This window comes from Anomaloglossus baeobatrachus, chromosome 8 (genome assembly GCF_048569485.1).
Source record: "Anomaloglossus baeobatrachus isolate aAnoBae1 chromosome 8, aAnoBae1.hap1, whole genome shotgun sequence".
NCBI lineage: Eukaryota > Metazoa > Chordata > Amphibia > Anura > Aromobatidae > Anomaloglossus > Anomaloglossus baeobatrachus.
Window position 1 is genome coordinate 47,462,170 of NC_134360.1, and position 17,369 is coordinate 47,479,538.

Sequence of the window (17,369 nt, forward strand, 5' to 3'; positions counted from 1 at the left end):
TGGTGGGGCTTATGATAGTGTGACAGCCAGCTAAGCATGGGTGGGGCTTATAATAGAGTGATAGCCTATTGATAAGGAGGGGACTTATGACATTAATGTTGGTAGTCCATGAGAAAGTCTATAAATCTGCCACAAAACACCTCCTTACCCGGAGGAAAAATTTGCACAAGTGCAAAAACATTACATCAGACACTCTCACAGCCAAAAATGAAAGGTGGACTTTGGTACAATCGCCCCTATTTAGGCTCCTCTGACCCTTTCTTCTCAATATTATATCTCCGTTTAAGGTGTAACTTGGCCTCTCTGCTCACCATCGCTCTGCATGGAAAGCTGGAGTATTATACGAGCATTATGAAGGATCTGCTGGTCGACCTCATTGACTCCTCGGCTTCCAAAAACCCCAAACTGATGCTGCGCAGGACAGAATCGGTGGTGGAGAAGATGCTGACCAATTGGATGTCCATCTGCATGTACAGCTGTCTGCGGGTATGGAGATCTCATGGTGCCAGCAACCTGGACTGTATATTGGGCCCCCCATACTGTAACTCGGGTCATACATGCAGTTAACCTCTGCATGGAAAGTGAAGTAATGCCCAGGAATGATCACAGCACAAAGTGAAGCGTAGAACTAAAAATCTCCTTCCTTTCAAATTACTAAAATGAGACATTTTTCAGTAGCATATCCTACACACAATATTTATATAGTCCTCGCTGCTGCCTGCCTGGCATTGAGTTGAAAGTTCACAAGCTGTGTTATGATAGTGAAGCCCCCCACTAATAAGCATGAACTGTAAGGAGAGGAGTCAGGGGGCTGCCTGGAATTGATTAGTTCCAGTCAGTTGGACTGTGCAAACAAATCCAAATATAATTACCACCATGACCATGAGATCAGGGGAGGACGGGGGACGGCAGAGGGGGATCGCCCGACTAACTACAAGCTTCCATTCACTGCACCCGATGCCCTGTGTAATATTATCGATCCTTGATACCTAATGTGCATTTAATTCTCAGTTTCCAACCTTCTTCCCCTAGGAGGCGGTCGGAGAGCCATTTTTCTTGCTCTTATGTGCCATAAAACAGCAAATTAACAAGGGATCCATTGACGCCATCACAGGGAAGGCCAGATACACCCTGAACGAGGAATGGCTTTTGAGAGAGAACATTGAAGCCAAACCCATGGTGAGCAGCGCCCCCGCACGACGGTGCATGGTATGGCAGACACATCGGTATTTTAGATGGCGTTCCCCTTGCACATGACAGGCCCCAATACAACAGCAGATGGCTCCTGATAAAGAAGTGCAGCTGGTATAGAGGAGGTGAAATGGGCTCCTGTCACGCTTGCGGGGTGAGGCAAGCATGGCGAGGTGTATTCAGACCTATGTGCCTCTGAAGCACAACAAAAAAACGCAAGAAAAGGGGGGGGACTGGGAAAACGAAAACAACGGGAGGCCCTGGAACTAGTGAGAGGGGTTGGTGGGCACCTTCTAGCCTCACCTGCAGCTGTCCGTCCTCTCCTCACCAGTCCCTATACAGTCTCCACTACTGTCGCCGAGCATAAACCTGAGACCCTTGAAAGATCATGTAGTAACCCTGACTAGTGAGGGGCAGGTGGGGTTCACTAGACCTCACCACTACACTAACAACACACCAGGGAAGTAAAAACAAACATGGGGAAAAACAACCAAAAGGATATAGCCTGAGCACAGGAACTTGACTTGCGGAACCTTCCACAAAGGTGGCCAAAACACAAATGACTTTGTATCTTCAGCAGGGAATGCTGGGATACACCGCTATTTATTTACTACTTAGTAAGTGCAGCTGATCACTCAGCAAGGAACTGCTTTGGAAAAGCTGCAATGGCAAAACTGGCACTTAACCACTTCAGTGCCAAGAGAAATTAAACCCATTTAACTGAAGAGGGCCAGATTAGAAGCTCCAGTCCAAAAACTGTCACTGGTCTCAACATGAAGGGAGACTATCGTGACAGCTCCTTGTAGGATAGTTGTGTCCCTTCTCTCCTTCTAGCTCATATCTTGAGGGATGTAGAGACGCAATACCAGGGCAGGTTCACCTCCTATTGGGACAGAGATGTAGATTGTACCCAACCCCTTGGTCCAGAGGGGCCAGAGCATCCATCGACATCAGACACCAGTATCATGAATGGTAGAGGTAGGTGCATATTTTGTATTTGGGTCTAATAGCTTCACACCCCTTTAATATGAAAAGTATGGTACAAATTCTATCAATGAAAACTTGACTTGTCCCTATGACAAAACTTACTGTCCAGTGCCGCAGAGCAGGCGGTGTCGTCATCAGAGCGGGCGGTGTCGTCTTCAGAGCGGGCGCACAGACAGACTGACAGAATGAAAAATGAGCACAAAAATATTTCATGTTTTTACAAAAAGTTTTGAAGTGTTACTTTGATGGATGATGGAAATGATCCATTGTTTTTCGAGTCGTCTCTTCTAACATTCCCTGAAATATCCCAGACAGAGGAAAGATTTAACCCAAAGCCCCATCCTCTCCGCTCTGGAGAATGGATGGAGGAGCTCGTCCCCCAGGAGGGCTGTGATTTATGGCTCCTACCTCACGGGGAGAAGGGCAGGCCACTCATTTCCAAAGTAGACTTTCCCGGGAGGGGAGAGACGCTCCAGACAATGTGTCACCTCTGGAGAATCACAAAACACAGGGGAAGATTAATCACCGACTTCTGCAACTTTCTAATATACTTTACATTTCAAATCCCCACCATTCTCAAGATCTCTGCTTGCTGTCAGTCAACGACAATGTATCTATAAGGCTAAGTTCACACATCCTGTGTTTTGCATCAGTCACAATCCGTCGCCTTGGGGAATTACGGTAACCTGCAAAATATTTTGCAGGAATCCTGTATTTCCCCATAGACTTATATTAGCGACGGATTGCGACTGATGACCCTGCGTTGCATCCGCTGCGTCGCGGTCCGTCGTTTTTGACTGACCGCCGAGCGGGTAGCAACGCAGAATGTAACGTTTTTCGGGCCGTTGAAAACAAAGCACCGCGCAGGAATCCGTCGCGATCCGCCAAGCTTGTAATGCATGTCTATGGTGCAGGATTCCGTTGTAATCCGTCTTACAACGGAATCCTGCGCAGGATTCCGTCATGCTCTACTGAGCATGCCCAGCATGTTTGGCACGCCCACTGGGCTGTCCCAAACACAGACGGATCATGACTGATCCGTCAAAAAACGGGCGCACAGCGGATGTAACTGACGCAACTGATCAGTTTTTTCACAGGATTCCTGTGAAAGGAATCCTGTGAAAAACACATCAGTTGCATCAGTTGACATCTTGAAAATGACTGATCCGTTGCTGACGGACCTGACGGATTGAAAACACAGGATGTGTGAACTTAGCCTTACACATATTCCTCACAGCTTATTTATTGACCAGACTGCTACATTTTACTTGCACTGATACATTGTAGCAAACTATCAGGACATGAAAGAGATGTGTGCCGGCAGATAGAAGTTGTTTCGGCATCTCAGCATCCGGGTGTGATGCATTATTATGGATGAAGGAGGGGAATAATGTCCGCCTTCAGGACGACATTATCTGAAATCTAGTAATGGACGCCAGTCCACTCAGACACCTCCCCTCTGCTGACCTTTGTGACGTCACAGCTGATATCACCGCAGTGTCTCTAAGATTTATCACTATCCAATTCCAGCCATTCTGAATTTATCATAATAGAAACTGAATAAACGAGTCTCACAAGACGTTATAGAAAAGAAGGAAAAAACTGCATAAAAAGTGGAGTCACTGTATTATACTCCAGAGCTGCACTCACTGTTCTGCTGGTGCAGTCACTGTGTACATACATTACATTACTAATCCTGCACTGATCCTGAGTTATATCCTCTATTATACTCTAGAGCTGCACTCACTATTCTGCTGGTGCAGTCACTGTGTACATACATTACATTACTTATCCTGCACTGATCCTGAGTTACATCCTGTATTATACTCCAGAGCTGCACTCACTATTCTGCTGGTGCAGTCACTGTGTACATACATTACATTACTTATCCTGCACTGATCCTGAGTTACATCCTGTATTATACTCCAGAGCTGCACTCACTATTCTGCTGGTGCAGTCACTGTGTACATACATTACATTACTTATCCTGCACTGATCCTGAGTTACATCCTGTATTATACTCCAGAGCTGCACTCACTATTCTGCTGGTGCAGTCACTGTGTACATACATTACATTACTTATCCTGCACTGATCCTGAGTTATATCCTCTATTATACTCCAGAGCTGCACTCACTGTTCTGCTGGTGCAGTCACTGTGTACATACATTACATTACTTATCCTGCACTGATCCTGAGTTATATCCTCTATTATACTCTAGAGCTGCACTCACTATTCTGCTGGTGGAGTCACTGTGTACATACATTACATTACTTATCCTGTACTGATCCTGAGTTACAGCCTGTATTATACTCCAGAGCTGCACTCACTATTTTGCTGATATAGTCACTGTGTACATACATTACATTACTTATCCTGTACTGATCCTGAGTTACAGCCTGTATTATACTCCAGAGCTGCACTCACTATTCTGCTGATGTAGTCACTGTGTACATACATTACATTACTTATCCTGTACTGATCCTGAGTTACAGCCTGTATTATACTCCAGAGCTGCACTCACTATTCTGCTGGTGCAGTTACTGTGTACATACATTACATTACTTATCCTGTACTGATCCTGAGTTACAGCCTGTATTATACTCCAGAGCTGCACTCACTGTTCTGCTGGTGTAGTCACTGTGTCCATACATTACATTACTTATCCTACACTGATCCTGAGTTATATCCTCTATTATACTCCAGAGCTGCACTCACTATTCTGCTGGTGCAGTCACTGTGTACATACATTACATTACTTATCCTGTACTGATCCTATTGTTATAGCCTGTATTGTACTTCAGAGCTGCACTCACTATTCTGCTGATGCAGTCACTGTATACATACCTTACATTACTTATCCTACACTGATCCTGAGTTATATCCTCTATTATACTCCAGAGCTGCACTCATTATTCTGCTGGTGCAGTCACTGTGTACATACATTACATTACTTATCCTGTACTGATCCTATTGTTATAGCCTGTATTGTACTTCAGAGCTGCACTCACTATTCTGCTGATGCAGTCACTGTATACATACCTTACATTACTTATCCTACACTGATCCTGAGTTATAGCCTCTATTATACTCCAGAGCTGCACTCATTATTCTGCTGGTGCAGTCACTGTGTACATACATTACTTATCCTGTACTGATCCTGAGTTACATCCTGTATTATACTCCAGAGCTGCACTCACTGTTCTGTTGTTGGATACACTGTGTACATACATTACATTACTGATCCTGAATTCATCCTGGGTTATATTATTGTGCTTCAGAGCTGCACTCACCATTCTTCTGGTCATTACTATTGTGTAGTAGCCACACATGCTGGACACCGCCATAGAAATTACCGTGCATGTTTTATTTTGGCCTATTATTGGTCAGTGACTAAACATCTCTAATGACCTCTCTTTGCAGAATATCAACGTCTCCTTCCAGGGCTGCGGCATGGACTCGTTGACCGTACGTGCACTGGACACGGACACCGTAAGCCAGTGTAAGGAGAAGATACTGGAGGCTTTCTGCAAGAACCTGCCCTACTCACAGTGGCCACAGGTGGAGGACGTGGACCTAGGTAAACATGGAGGCATCATACACCCATGATAGCGTTACACTGTAATGCATCATATAAGATCTCTGTCCAGTCTAATTGCACAATTTTGATTGGATGGAATGAAACCTATCCGAGAAATATATATATCCGATGTAGATGTGAGTCCATGTGTATGACTTTCCATCTTCTTACAGAGTGGTTTGCGTTCAGTTCGAAGGGCTACATCCTCCGAGACCTCGATGATTCATCCATAATGGAGGATGGAAGGAAGAAGCTGAACACGTTGTCGCACTATAAGGTACCTGGAAGATTGCCACTTTGTGAGCCATAGCCCATAATCCCCATATGACCTCCATATATAGTTATATCCTGCCCCAATGACACTTAAAGGGGACCTGTCACGTCCAAGAAATATGCATTTTTTTTTTACCTGATATAATTGCTACTGGTCTCCTGAATGAGGTGCTGTTCTTTTGTTCCTGCTCTTCTCGATTCCTGAGATATGGCTCCATCTTCCCTGTATATAAATATAATCTTGCTATCAAATGGGCGTGGTCATCAAATGGGCGTGGTCATCAAATGGTGTCTGTCGAGATGACCACTCCCACTTATAAAGGATATGTGGGGAAGATGAGGCCATATCTCAGGAACAGAGAGGCACAGGAACAAAATAATGACATCGTCAGATTCAGGAGAACAGCGGCATTTACACTAAGTAGAGAAAAATACATATTTACGATGAGTCTTTAAATCTGCCTTCACCATATATAAGTGTAATCTTGAGGAACTGCTCGCTGCTGACACATTAAGTGCTTTATAATGATGGAGTTTTCTTGTGCAGGTGTGTGATGGAGCATCGCTGGCGATGAGTCTGAAAGATCAACGAGATAACACGCTAGGGCGAGGTGAGATGACCCTGAGGTCAAAAACCATGTGGAAAAGTAATTTTCCATTTTTATGCTATCATTGTAAAATAGAAAGTTTTGCAACATTTTAGTATTCCTTATTTGTTTTAAGATTCCTTCTTGCTTTCAGTGAATGAAAACATTCATGTTTATATTCAGAGGGCTCGGTCACGTGCGCCTTCAGAGGTCTCGGTCACGTGCGCCTTCAGAGGTCTCGGTCACGTGCGCCTTCAGAGGTCTCGGTCACGTGCGCCTTCAGAGGTCTCGGTCACGTGCGCCTTCAGAGGTCTCGGTCACGTGCGCCTCCAGAGTGCTCGGCCACGTGCGCCTTCAGAGGGCTCGGTCACGTGCGCCTTCAGAGTGCTCGGTCACGTGCGCCTTCAGAGGGCTCGGCCACGTGCGCCTTCAGAGGGCTCGGCCACGTGCGCCTTCAGAGGGCTCGGCCACGTGCGCCTTCAGAGGGCTCGGCCACGTGCGCCTTCAGAGGGCTCGGCCACGTGCGCCTTCAGAGGGCTCGGCCACTTGCGCCTTCAGAGGGCTCGGCCACTTGCGCCTTCAGAGGGCTCGGCCACGTCCGCCTTCAGAGGGCTCGGCCACGTCCGCCTTCAGAGGGCTCGGCCACGTCCGCCTTCAGAGGGCTCGGCCACGTCCGCCTTCAGAGGGCTCGGCCACGTCCGCCTTCAGAGGGCTCGGCCACGTCCGCCTTCAGAGGGCTCGGCCACGTCCGCCTTCAGAGGGCTCGGCGACGTCCGCATTCAGAGGGCTCGGCGACGTCCGCATTCAGAGGGCTCGGCGACGTCCGCATTCAGAGGGCTCGGCGACGTCCGCATTCAGAGGGCTCGGCGACGTCCGCATTCAGAGGGCTCGGCCACGTCCGCCTTCAGAGGGCTCGGCCACGTCCGCCTTCAGAGGGCTCGGCCACGTCCGCCTTCAGAGGGCTCGGCCACGTCCACCTTCAGACGGCTCGGCCACGTCCGCCTTCAGAGGGCTCGGCCACGTCCGCCTTCAGAGGGCTCGGTCACGTCCGCTTTCAGAGGGCTCGGTCACGTCCGCCTTCAGAGGGCTCGGTCACGTGAAAACTGAAACACATATGTAAGGTCTGATACATTGAAACCAGAAACTTAATTGTCGTCTCAGGGGTCTTATCTAGGGTTTATGAGGATCTATTAAGTTAGCCATAAATGGAATAATTTACTATTTGGACGTTAAAGGGTCACTCACTGCAATGTATCTGCAATGATGGGAGTGATTGTACAATTAAGTATGCTCTTTTTTTCTCCCGCAGTGAAAGATTTAGACACAGACAAGTATTTTCATTTGGTAAGTAACATATAGAACACGCACCACTGTGTGCATGATTGGGAATTACTCTGGTAATATCCAGAGCTGTATCAAAACTTCCTGCTCACTCTGAAACTAAAGAAGCTGCTGGTTCAGTGTCTGCTCATCTGTATTCTGGAAACGGTCATCTTTAGGATATATTCACATGCCACAGATTCAGATATCTCTATATCAGATATATCTATTGGGTGCTTAGAAGTCTGCAAACCTTATTCAGTGAACGGGTAAAAGAATAACTCTGCCGTCTGTGAATGTTTCCCTACATAAGGCACTGTAACAGTGAAGAAAAATTCAGCATTGTAGAAGAGCTAAGCTGATGGGGACTGTCTGTCCACTGTTTCCAGCAGAACTATGAATGCAGCTCTAGAGTACAGTATAGGGGAATATTAAGATATACGAGTTCCGCTCATCTAAATAGATGTTCATGGGCGACGCCTGTGGAAATTTCTGCAACAGATCTGCCATCTGATACAATAATTAATGTGTAGGTAAATGAAAGGAGAAAAAAAAGACTACAATTTCTGCAATGCACTGCGACAGGGGGTTGATGGCAGAGCCCGCCTGCTGCATTTGTAGCAAAGTATCAAGAGCTGCATCCTGCTGCCTAATGAGGGAAATAGGGGGTTGTCCACAAGAAAGATGGTAGCGAAAAGTGTATTTATAGGAAGTGGAGTGAAGTAGATGATGGCAGAAGCATAACAGCTAATCTCACAGAAAGGACTCAAGGCTGTCTAATTAGAAGCAGCCTGTACTCCGTCAGCTCCAGCGAGGGGCACAGGAGTTCGGGGTCAGTGGAGGAATGCCAGGTGACAGCCGTGCCCCCCACACTATGCTCTCCTTGCAGAAAAATGGCACATTCATGCTATATACTCACGCTAACTCTGCAGATTTGGTGCAGAATTTTTTTACATCCAATTTTTCACTTTCTGGCAGAAAAACGCACCAAAAAAAGCATGCATTTTGGTTGTGTTTTTGTGCCATGCGTTTTTTTTAATTAAGTCAATGGGTGGAGGGGCTACAAAGCGCAGTAAAAAAATGCATCAACAATTGCCATGCTGCAGATTATTTTCTGCACCAAATCTGCAAGTAAAAAAGAAGCAACATGTGCACAGCAATTCAGAATTCTTGGGTAGCACGGTAGCTCAGTGGTTAGCACTGGAGTCTTGCAGAGCTGGCGTCCTGAGTTCCAATCCCACTAAGGACAATATCTGCAAGGAGTTTGTATGTTTTCCCCATGTTTGTGTGGGTTTCCTCCAGTTTCCTCCAACACTACAAAAACACAGATAGGGACTCTAGATTGTGAGCCCCAATGGGGACAGAGTTGCCAATGTATGTAAAGCGCTGTGGAATTAATAGCGCTATGTAAGTGAATATGTGTTATTATTATTATTATATTATTGACTTTTCTGGCAAATCTGCAACAAAACTGCACTAAAAAAATACATAAAAAATGCACCATGCGCACACAGTCTTAAATGACTCAATATTTGGTAACCATAGGAAAACTCAATCTCAGTTATCACCCCATGTTAGTATGACGGTGAATACCCCATCAATGGGAAAAATACCGGTTCGTCAGGTGATCAGATTGTTTATACTGGGAAATATGATTATGTTCGGCAGCACTTAGGGTTCGCTGCATTTTTCAGACTATCCGCGGGTGTCACACTATCATTCCCAACATTTCAAACCCTACTCACTGGAATGCCCCTCAAATGCCCACTTTTTTATATGTTTACATAATCTCCATTCCTTTTTAGGTCTGTTTCATAGGGCTGTCCTGTAAAAAAAACAACGGGCCTGTTGTAGATGATGGTAATTTACTGTGTAGACATAATTCGATGGGATCATATAGCTACGGAGGACTCTACAGCTTTTTAAAAGGTTAAAGATCGTAAGGGTGACTGGTGTTCTAAGAGCGTGGTAACGAGGGTGCACCCCTCATTATTTATTGTCAATCTAGCAAGCCTCAGAGACTGGTTGCTATGGAAAACACTGCCCTAGTTACTGGCCTGTCAGATTTACCAGGTTGTTACCTCAGGATAGAAGTGAAGCCTGATTGATGGGGAAAAAAAGACTAAAAATGAACGAAGAAGCTGAAAAGTACTTAAATGTTATATAGGGGGAAACTGATTAAAAAAAATAAAGTAGGCCTCATTTATCAAAACTGAGGCCATCTTTGATTCCCCTAGCAACCACTCAGAGCTCAGCTTTCATGTCTTATAATGCTTTTCATAAATGAAAGCTGAGCTCTGATTGGTTACCATGCTGAACTAAGACAATTCTATGAACGAGGCCTATAACGTTCAATGACCTGATATAAATGTCTATAAATTTAATTATTATTGACGACGCGTTATGTTCCAGGTCCTCCCGACGGATGATATCCTAGAACATAAGAAATCTCACCGGCAAAGTCACAGGAAAAAGGTTCTACCCGAAATCTATCTCACCCGCCTCCTCTCTACAAAGGTACAAAAATCTGCTCCTGCCATTAGCACTTATGGTGGTGTCGGAGAAATAAACAGCAAAAATCAGGAGTGTGAACCATATCAAACTAATAATAAAAATATCCGCTATCAAGATGGCAGCAGAACAAGGGAGCATTCATCCTAGATATAGCCATGTGTATAGGGAATATTAGCAGCACCCAGCGGACACTTATCGTCCTTCTTTACATTGATTCTTGGGGATCATCATCACTATGTCTATTGGTTTTCAGGGAACGTTGCAGAAATTCCTGGACGACCTTTTTAGAGCCATCCTCAGTATCCGCGACGACCGGCCGCCTCTGGCCATCAAGTACTTCTTTGACTTCCTTGAGGAACAGGCAGAAAAAAGGGGGATCTGTGACCCCGACACCCTACATATCTGGAAGACCAACAGGTAGGAAGCAAACCTCTGCATTCAGGTCTACATAAACACAAAAATACCCCAGACTTTTAGGCTATGTGCACATGTAGCAATTTTATTTGCGTTTTCATTGCTTATTTTAATCAATACAAGCAAGGAAAAAGCATCCCAGCAAAGCTATAACTTATTTATTTTTTGTCTATTGTGTTGTATCAGGACTAGTTTTTTTTATGATATGAGCTATTTTTATTGGTACCATATTGGGAGCCATACTGTTTACGGATTACTTCCCAAAAAATGTAGTAAAAAGAGAAATGACCATCAATTATGAATTTCCATTCTTTTTTCTCATTTCAGCTTTCACTGCGTGGGATAAAAACTCTGACATTTTATTAGTTCGGACAGTAATGCACTGGGCGAGACCAAATATGCAATTTTTTATTTTTTAATAACATTCTGGGGAAAAAGCAGTGAAGTGAAATGTTATATATATTTACTTTTTTATATATTTTCTTCCAGGGGGGAGTGTTACTTTATTTTAATTAGTCCTCCTAGGAGACTTTAAACTGATTACTTGTACAATATACTGCAGTAGCGTAATATTGCCATGTATTGCTATGCATTATCAAATTACTCATCTTCCCCTACAGGTATACTTACATGGCAGTCATGGGGGACATTCCCTTAACTGTTGTGTAAAGGCCATTGGCACCTTTCAATCCTGAAGTCAGTGGGTGTTGGAAGGGGCATCTATCATTTCCAACCTCTAAGGGGTTAAGCTGCAACAATGACGCTTTGGCTGGAGTCACACTAGCGTGTATGGCATCCAATACGAGAGCATCAGATGATATACTAATGACCCTCAGCGCATTCTCTGCTGTGACCGTGATCCAAGTGTCATGCAACTGTGATCCCTGCGATCGGATCATAGCTGCGGAGGAGATGGAGGGATTAATCCCCCCATCTCCTCCATTGTGAGCCTGTGCATATATTGCACTGTACTTGGGTGTCATTCAAGTGCAGTCCAATGTTTCACTCGCACCCGAGGTTTGTATGAGTGCGAGTGATGAGAGACTCGCAGACAATCGCAGCATTCTGCAATTTTTTTCCTCAGTCCAATTAGGGCTGTGGAAAAACTCACAGAGGTGAGCTGCAGCATTTTCTTAAATGGAGCAGAGTGCAATGCGAGATTTTCTCACTTTGCACTCGTGCGAGTCATACACCAGTGTGACTCTAACCTTAAATGCTGGCTGTTTAACACTAGAAGACCCAGAGAGGGGTCATTTAACATTTCTACCTTTGGAACCCAGAGACAGGTCGAATGACCTGAAGGATTTTAGCTAACATCCTATAATCACCGTCTTTTGTTCTGTAATTAAGGCCATTACTGTCGCACCACAGGAGGTTGTTGTTTTCCATTGAGTTTAGCCATATAGTTTCTAGTTAGTTCTATTCAGTTTATTGTATTTGATAATATAATTGACTAAGGGTCATTTGACCCTCTTTCAGGACTTCAGGGTGGAGCTCGAAATTTCTGGGACTTCTAGTGTTAACACAGTTGGCACCACTGGTGGACACAGACAGAAAAGGGCCACTGTGCAAAAACAGTATATGGCCATGTGCCCACGGGACGCTCGTACCTGCGGATATATTCGCAGGTACGGCCGCATGTTTCCCGCAGCTGCCCGCTGGCAGCCGCAGCTATTTTTAGCTGTGAGTTTCCAGCGGAATAGCTGCGGGAAACATGCGCAGATTCACGCGATTTACCTGCCGACGTCCCGGCCTCTATCTCCATAGCGGACGGCCGGGATCTCCGTAAGTAAATCCGCATGAATAATTGACATGCAGTTAGGTGCGGCTGAGGGATCTCCGCAGGAGATTCCGCAGCCGCACTTTCCGCAGCGTGGACACAGACACTCCCCATGTCCCATAGGGTAACATGGGGAGTGCCTGTACATGCTAGAACCTGCGGATTTATCTGGAAAATCCAGAAAAATCCGCAGGTTTTCCGCGGCAAACTCCGCAGCAAAAAGCTCCCGTGGGCACATGGCCTATGGGACCTTTTCAGTCCAACAACTCATCAAAATGCACAATTCCACCTGCTTGGAGGTACATGGTCAACCCAAACTCTTGGTCCCCTGAGCAGTTGCAAATTATATGCCCGCAACTGGCAAGCACCTATTCTCTATAGAACGGGCTGAGCCTCGTACATGCAGTGCACACAGGGCTCTTACCAAGGTTCACTAGGAGCTGGCACCAGCCATGTCCTTACAGTAAAAAGAACGTGATGTAACTGTGGAATAAAAGTGCAAAAATAAGGTCTTACCCGGTATAGGGTTTTTGAATAGTGCTAAAACGCACTCACCTGATGGGGTTGTGCCAGTCACAACTTCTTTCTGTACAAGTATCGGTGGTGGTCACCAGCGGCCCCGAAAGTTAATGGTATCATAAAAAGGGAGAGGAATACGGGTTTATGCCGCGCTAAAACCACAGAATCCAGAAGATTTTAAATAAATCCCTTTATTTTCATAAGTCTACGCGTTTCAGAGATATATCCATCTCCTTCTTCAGGACCAGGGAAATCAAGGAAGAAGGAGATGGTTATATCTCTGAAACGCGTAGACTTATGAAAATAAAGGGATTTATTTAAAATCTTTTGGATTCTGTGGTTTTAGTGCAGCATACACTCGTATTCCTCTCACTGTTTATGACTTACAGTAAAAGGTGACTTAAGGATCTGAAACCAAAATGGCAGCGGGTCTGGATTTTGCATCACCGTCTTGTGACAAAGACTTGTAGTAATTATTAGTTGAAATCATGACCCAGACTCCCCATAGAGAAATGTAATGAGCCCTGCGTCGGTGCGAGCAGGATGGATCTCCAGCATATAATGGCAGGGGCTTGTAGGTGCTGCGCCGTCATCTCACCATTCTTCTTCTCCGTCCTACAGTCTTCCTCTTCGCTTCTGGGTGAACATCCTGAAAAATCCTGAATTCGTATTTGACATGGAGAAGTCGGACCACATGGACGCCTGCCTGTCGGTCATCGCCCAAGCGTTCATCGACGCCTGCTCCATCTCTGACATGCAGCTGGGCAAGGTGAGACGGAGTGATGTGAACAGAGTTAATTGTGGCTTTCTTACTAAGCCCATAATGTCTCGGGGGCAGAACAGATCGTCTTTGTTTATTTCCTCCCTGTGAGACTATATATTATTTGGAAGCACAAACTCGCAGCGCCCAGAGCCCACATCTACCACTGTTTACATGTTTGCTCTCTGTGAAAGAACTCGAGATGTTACTCACGACCCCTCGGCGCTGTTAGAAAACTCTGCCAAAAACACACAGGCTTATTATTTCCTCTGCTCCTCTTTGGCTCCATAATCAGCAAATACCAAACCCAGCTTCTTTGTAATACACATTCATCAACTTTTATGCTTTGTTTTTTCCATCTGTTGCTATATGGAAACCATCAGCAAGCTGGATAGCAGTCTTTGTGAATGCCTAGCTCATTAATATATGACTACCTGACATACATTAAGATGTTTCAGATGTTCACAGTTTGGACCAGCCATGGGTCTCTTAACTGGAATTCATCAGTCTCATGTCTGCCTATGAAACTGTTGAGTTTGGGTCAGCAGATCCTTGTCCGGTCTGGACATTGTAGTCCATATTTGATCCGTGAATGTCGACCGTGGGATACCAGCCTAATACACTAAATGCAAGTTTTATATAAAGAATGTGGTAAGGCTTACAGGGGCATTAAAAGGTTAATCAATTAATTCATTAAAAACCATAAAGGTCTAGGACACATGGTGAGTAAAGCGGACTGAGTGGAATGCGATAAAAAAATCGCATTCCACCCTGACCCATGTTAGTCTATGGGACCGTTCCCATTTGCGATTATTTTTTCAGCCCTAATCGGACCGAGAAAACAATCTCAACATAATAAGTCAAAAGAGAAGTGGGTGTGCACCATCACCTTGTGCCATATGCTGGTGCCAGGGTGGAGTGAGTCCGATCCGGTCAACAGACCACTGCATTGGTCCTGGATGCTCGTGGAAACAGGAAGGAGATCGAGATAGTCCACAATAAGAAAGAAAGCCACGGCACGCACAGTAAAAATCCAAATCCGTTCTTTATTCGTTCCATGAAGCAGAGTAAAAGAGTGGTAAGAGGGCCGGGTGCAGGCTCCTTGGGGACAACGGCTGTTTCGTACCTCCTGGTACTTCTACGGGTTCTACGTAGAAGTATCATGAGGTACGAAACGGCCGTCGTCCCCAAGGAGCCTGCACCCGGCCCTCTTACCGCTCTTTTACCCTGCTTTATGGAACGAATAAAGAACGGATTTGAATTTTTACTGTGAGTGCCGTGGCTTTCTTTCTTATTGTAAACAATCTCAACATGCTGCAGGTGGAATCTGTTCTGTATTCACTTGCACCCATAAAAGTCTATGGGTGCGAGTGAAACATCACACTGCACTCGGATGACACCGGAGTGCAGTGCGATAATCGCATCAGCTGGCAATGGAGGAGATAGGGAGATTAATCCCTCCTTCTCCTCCACAGCAGTGATAGGATCTCAGTGGCAAGTCTCTTGGCTTACATTTGCAGCACAGTGGGAGCTAACATATCGCATCTGATGCACTTGCATTGGATGCCATATGCTTGTGTGGCTTCAACCTAATACAAGAAGAAGACACTGATTTGTGAACATCAGCTTGTTGGTGGTTTCTATGTACAAAAAGATTACATTTGCAAAAAAAAAGAAATATTGAAGCATGAAAACATTATAGAGACCAGTCACAGGCTTATTATATACAGTGAAAGTAGAGAAAAAAAGTATTCAGCTCACCCATGTACATTACATATGAGTCTCAGGGAACATATCTCCACAAAAATCCTGTCTGAAATGGACAACTCCAATAGTCCTGAACTTCATATTTCTCCGTTTAAAACAACGAATAAAGATTTTTATCCAGTGGCTTCACGTGTTCCCATCATGGACACATACCAGGATCTAATGGAAACCAAAATAAAAAATATTCTTTCCTCCAGTTCTGCATCGTCCAACAATCTTACCACCCATGAGTGCAAAGCTCTTAAGGTTTTGAGTAAAAACCCTTATATTACCATAAGAGCAGCCGATAAGGGTGGCTCAGTGGTCATTCTCGACAGTTCGCTGTATGAGAGAGAAATTATGCACATGATGGAGGATCCTACCACTTATAAACGGCTCACATCTGATCCTACAGAAGCCTTTTCCAGGAAATTAAATACCATTCTTGACCAAGGATTGTCTTTGGGTATTTCTGATAAATCAACCCGTGATTTCCTGATTAATGATGTTCCTGTGTGTCCAATCTTTCAAGGACTTCCCAAAACCCACAAGGGTCTCTTTCCACCACCACTACGACCTATTGTAGCCAGCACCAATTCTCTCACAAGTCGGACCTCAGATTGGCTAGATAACATCTTACAGCCTCTTGTAAAAGATTCAGCTGGCTACATCAGGGATTCTAAACATTTGTTACAAATTCTTCCTGCCTTTACCTGGACTGACAACCTTTTCTGGGTCACAAGTGATGTTGCATCATTATATTCATGCATTCCACATAAATCAGCTCTTAATTCCTTATCTCACCATTTAAATCGATTGACCAATATGAGTGACATACACAAAGATTATGTCATTTTGATCTGTGAGTTTCTTTTGAAACATAATTTTTTCAGCTTTAACCAACAGTTCTTTTTACAAGTTAATGGATGCCCTATGGGTGCTAGTTTTTCTTGCGTTCTAGCTAATTTATACATGGTTTCCTGGGAAGCCATATACATACATACACCTGATAATCCCTTTTTGGATCAAATTTTTTGGTACGCGAGATACATAGACGATCTCATAATGATCTGGAAACGCAAGAAAAACGCACCCATCACAAACCTATCAGATAATTTTCTTTCTTATTTGAATTCAAACCACATGAATTTGAGCTTTACTGTAATGTTTTCTGGAAATTCTACCCCCTTTTTGGATGTATATCTTACCGGTGACCCCGAAACAGGTTCCATTAATACATCTTTATATAGAAAACCGCTTAGTGGGAACACTATCTTGCATGCAAATAGCAATCATGCTAAACATACCATAAATAATCTACCCCTTGGCGAATTCCTCAGAGCACGCCGGCTTTGCTCTACAGATACTGCCTACTCCCTGGAATTGGAAACTATGAAGAAGCGTCTACAATACAGAGGTTATAAGAATAAGATCCTCTCTCGTGCTGAAAAAACCGCTGGAGAAAGAACCCGCAATGATCTACTCTCTGACAAAGTCAAATCTGATGAAAAAAACTGCCGCATTGTCTTCTCTACTCCTTACAGCGTTGATTTTTCTGAAATAAAAAAAGTTTTCTTTATCGTTCCTATGGGAGACCCAGACCATGGGTGTATAGCTACTGCCTCCGGAGGACACACAAAGTTACTACACTCAAAACGTGTAGCTCCTCCCTCCCAGTATATACACCCCCTGCTAGCCA

At 44.6% G+C, this 17,369-nt stretch overlaps 1 protein-coding gene across 2 annotated transcripts in view; it reads left to right on the forward strand.

Annotated features, from left to right (window-relative positions):
- The window catches only part of PLXND1 (plexin D1), a 174,001-nt gene that overhangs the window by 145,216 nt on the left and 11,416 nt on the right, over window positions 1-17,369 (forward strand). For both annotated transcript variants that reach the window (XM_075321571.1, XM_075321572.1), the window contains exons 25-33: window positions 288-486; window positions 1,033-1,179; window positions 5,601-5,757; window positions 5,931-6,034; window positions 6,578-6,641; window positions 7,927-7,961; window positions 10,350-10,454; window positions 10,705-10,868; window positions 13,786-13,933. In XM_075321571.1, coding sequence (XP_075177686.1) covers window positions 288-486; window positions 1,033-1,179; window positions 5,601-5,757; window positions 5,931-6,034; window positions 6,578-6,641; window positions 7,927-7,961; window positions 10,350-10,454; window positions 10,705-10,868; window positions 13,786-13,933 — 1,123 coding nt within the window. The remainder of the gene's footprint in view (window positions 1-287; window positions 487-1,032; window positions 1,180-5,600; window positions 5,758-5,930; window positions 6,035-6,577; window positions 6,642-7,926; window positions 7,962-10,349; window positions 10,455-10,704; window positions 10,869-13,785; window positions 13,934-17,369) is intronic.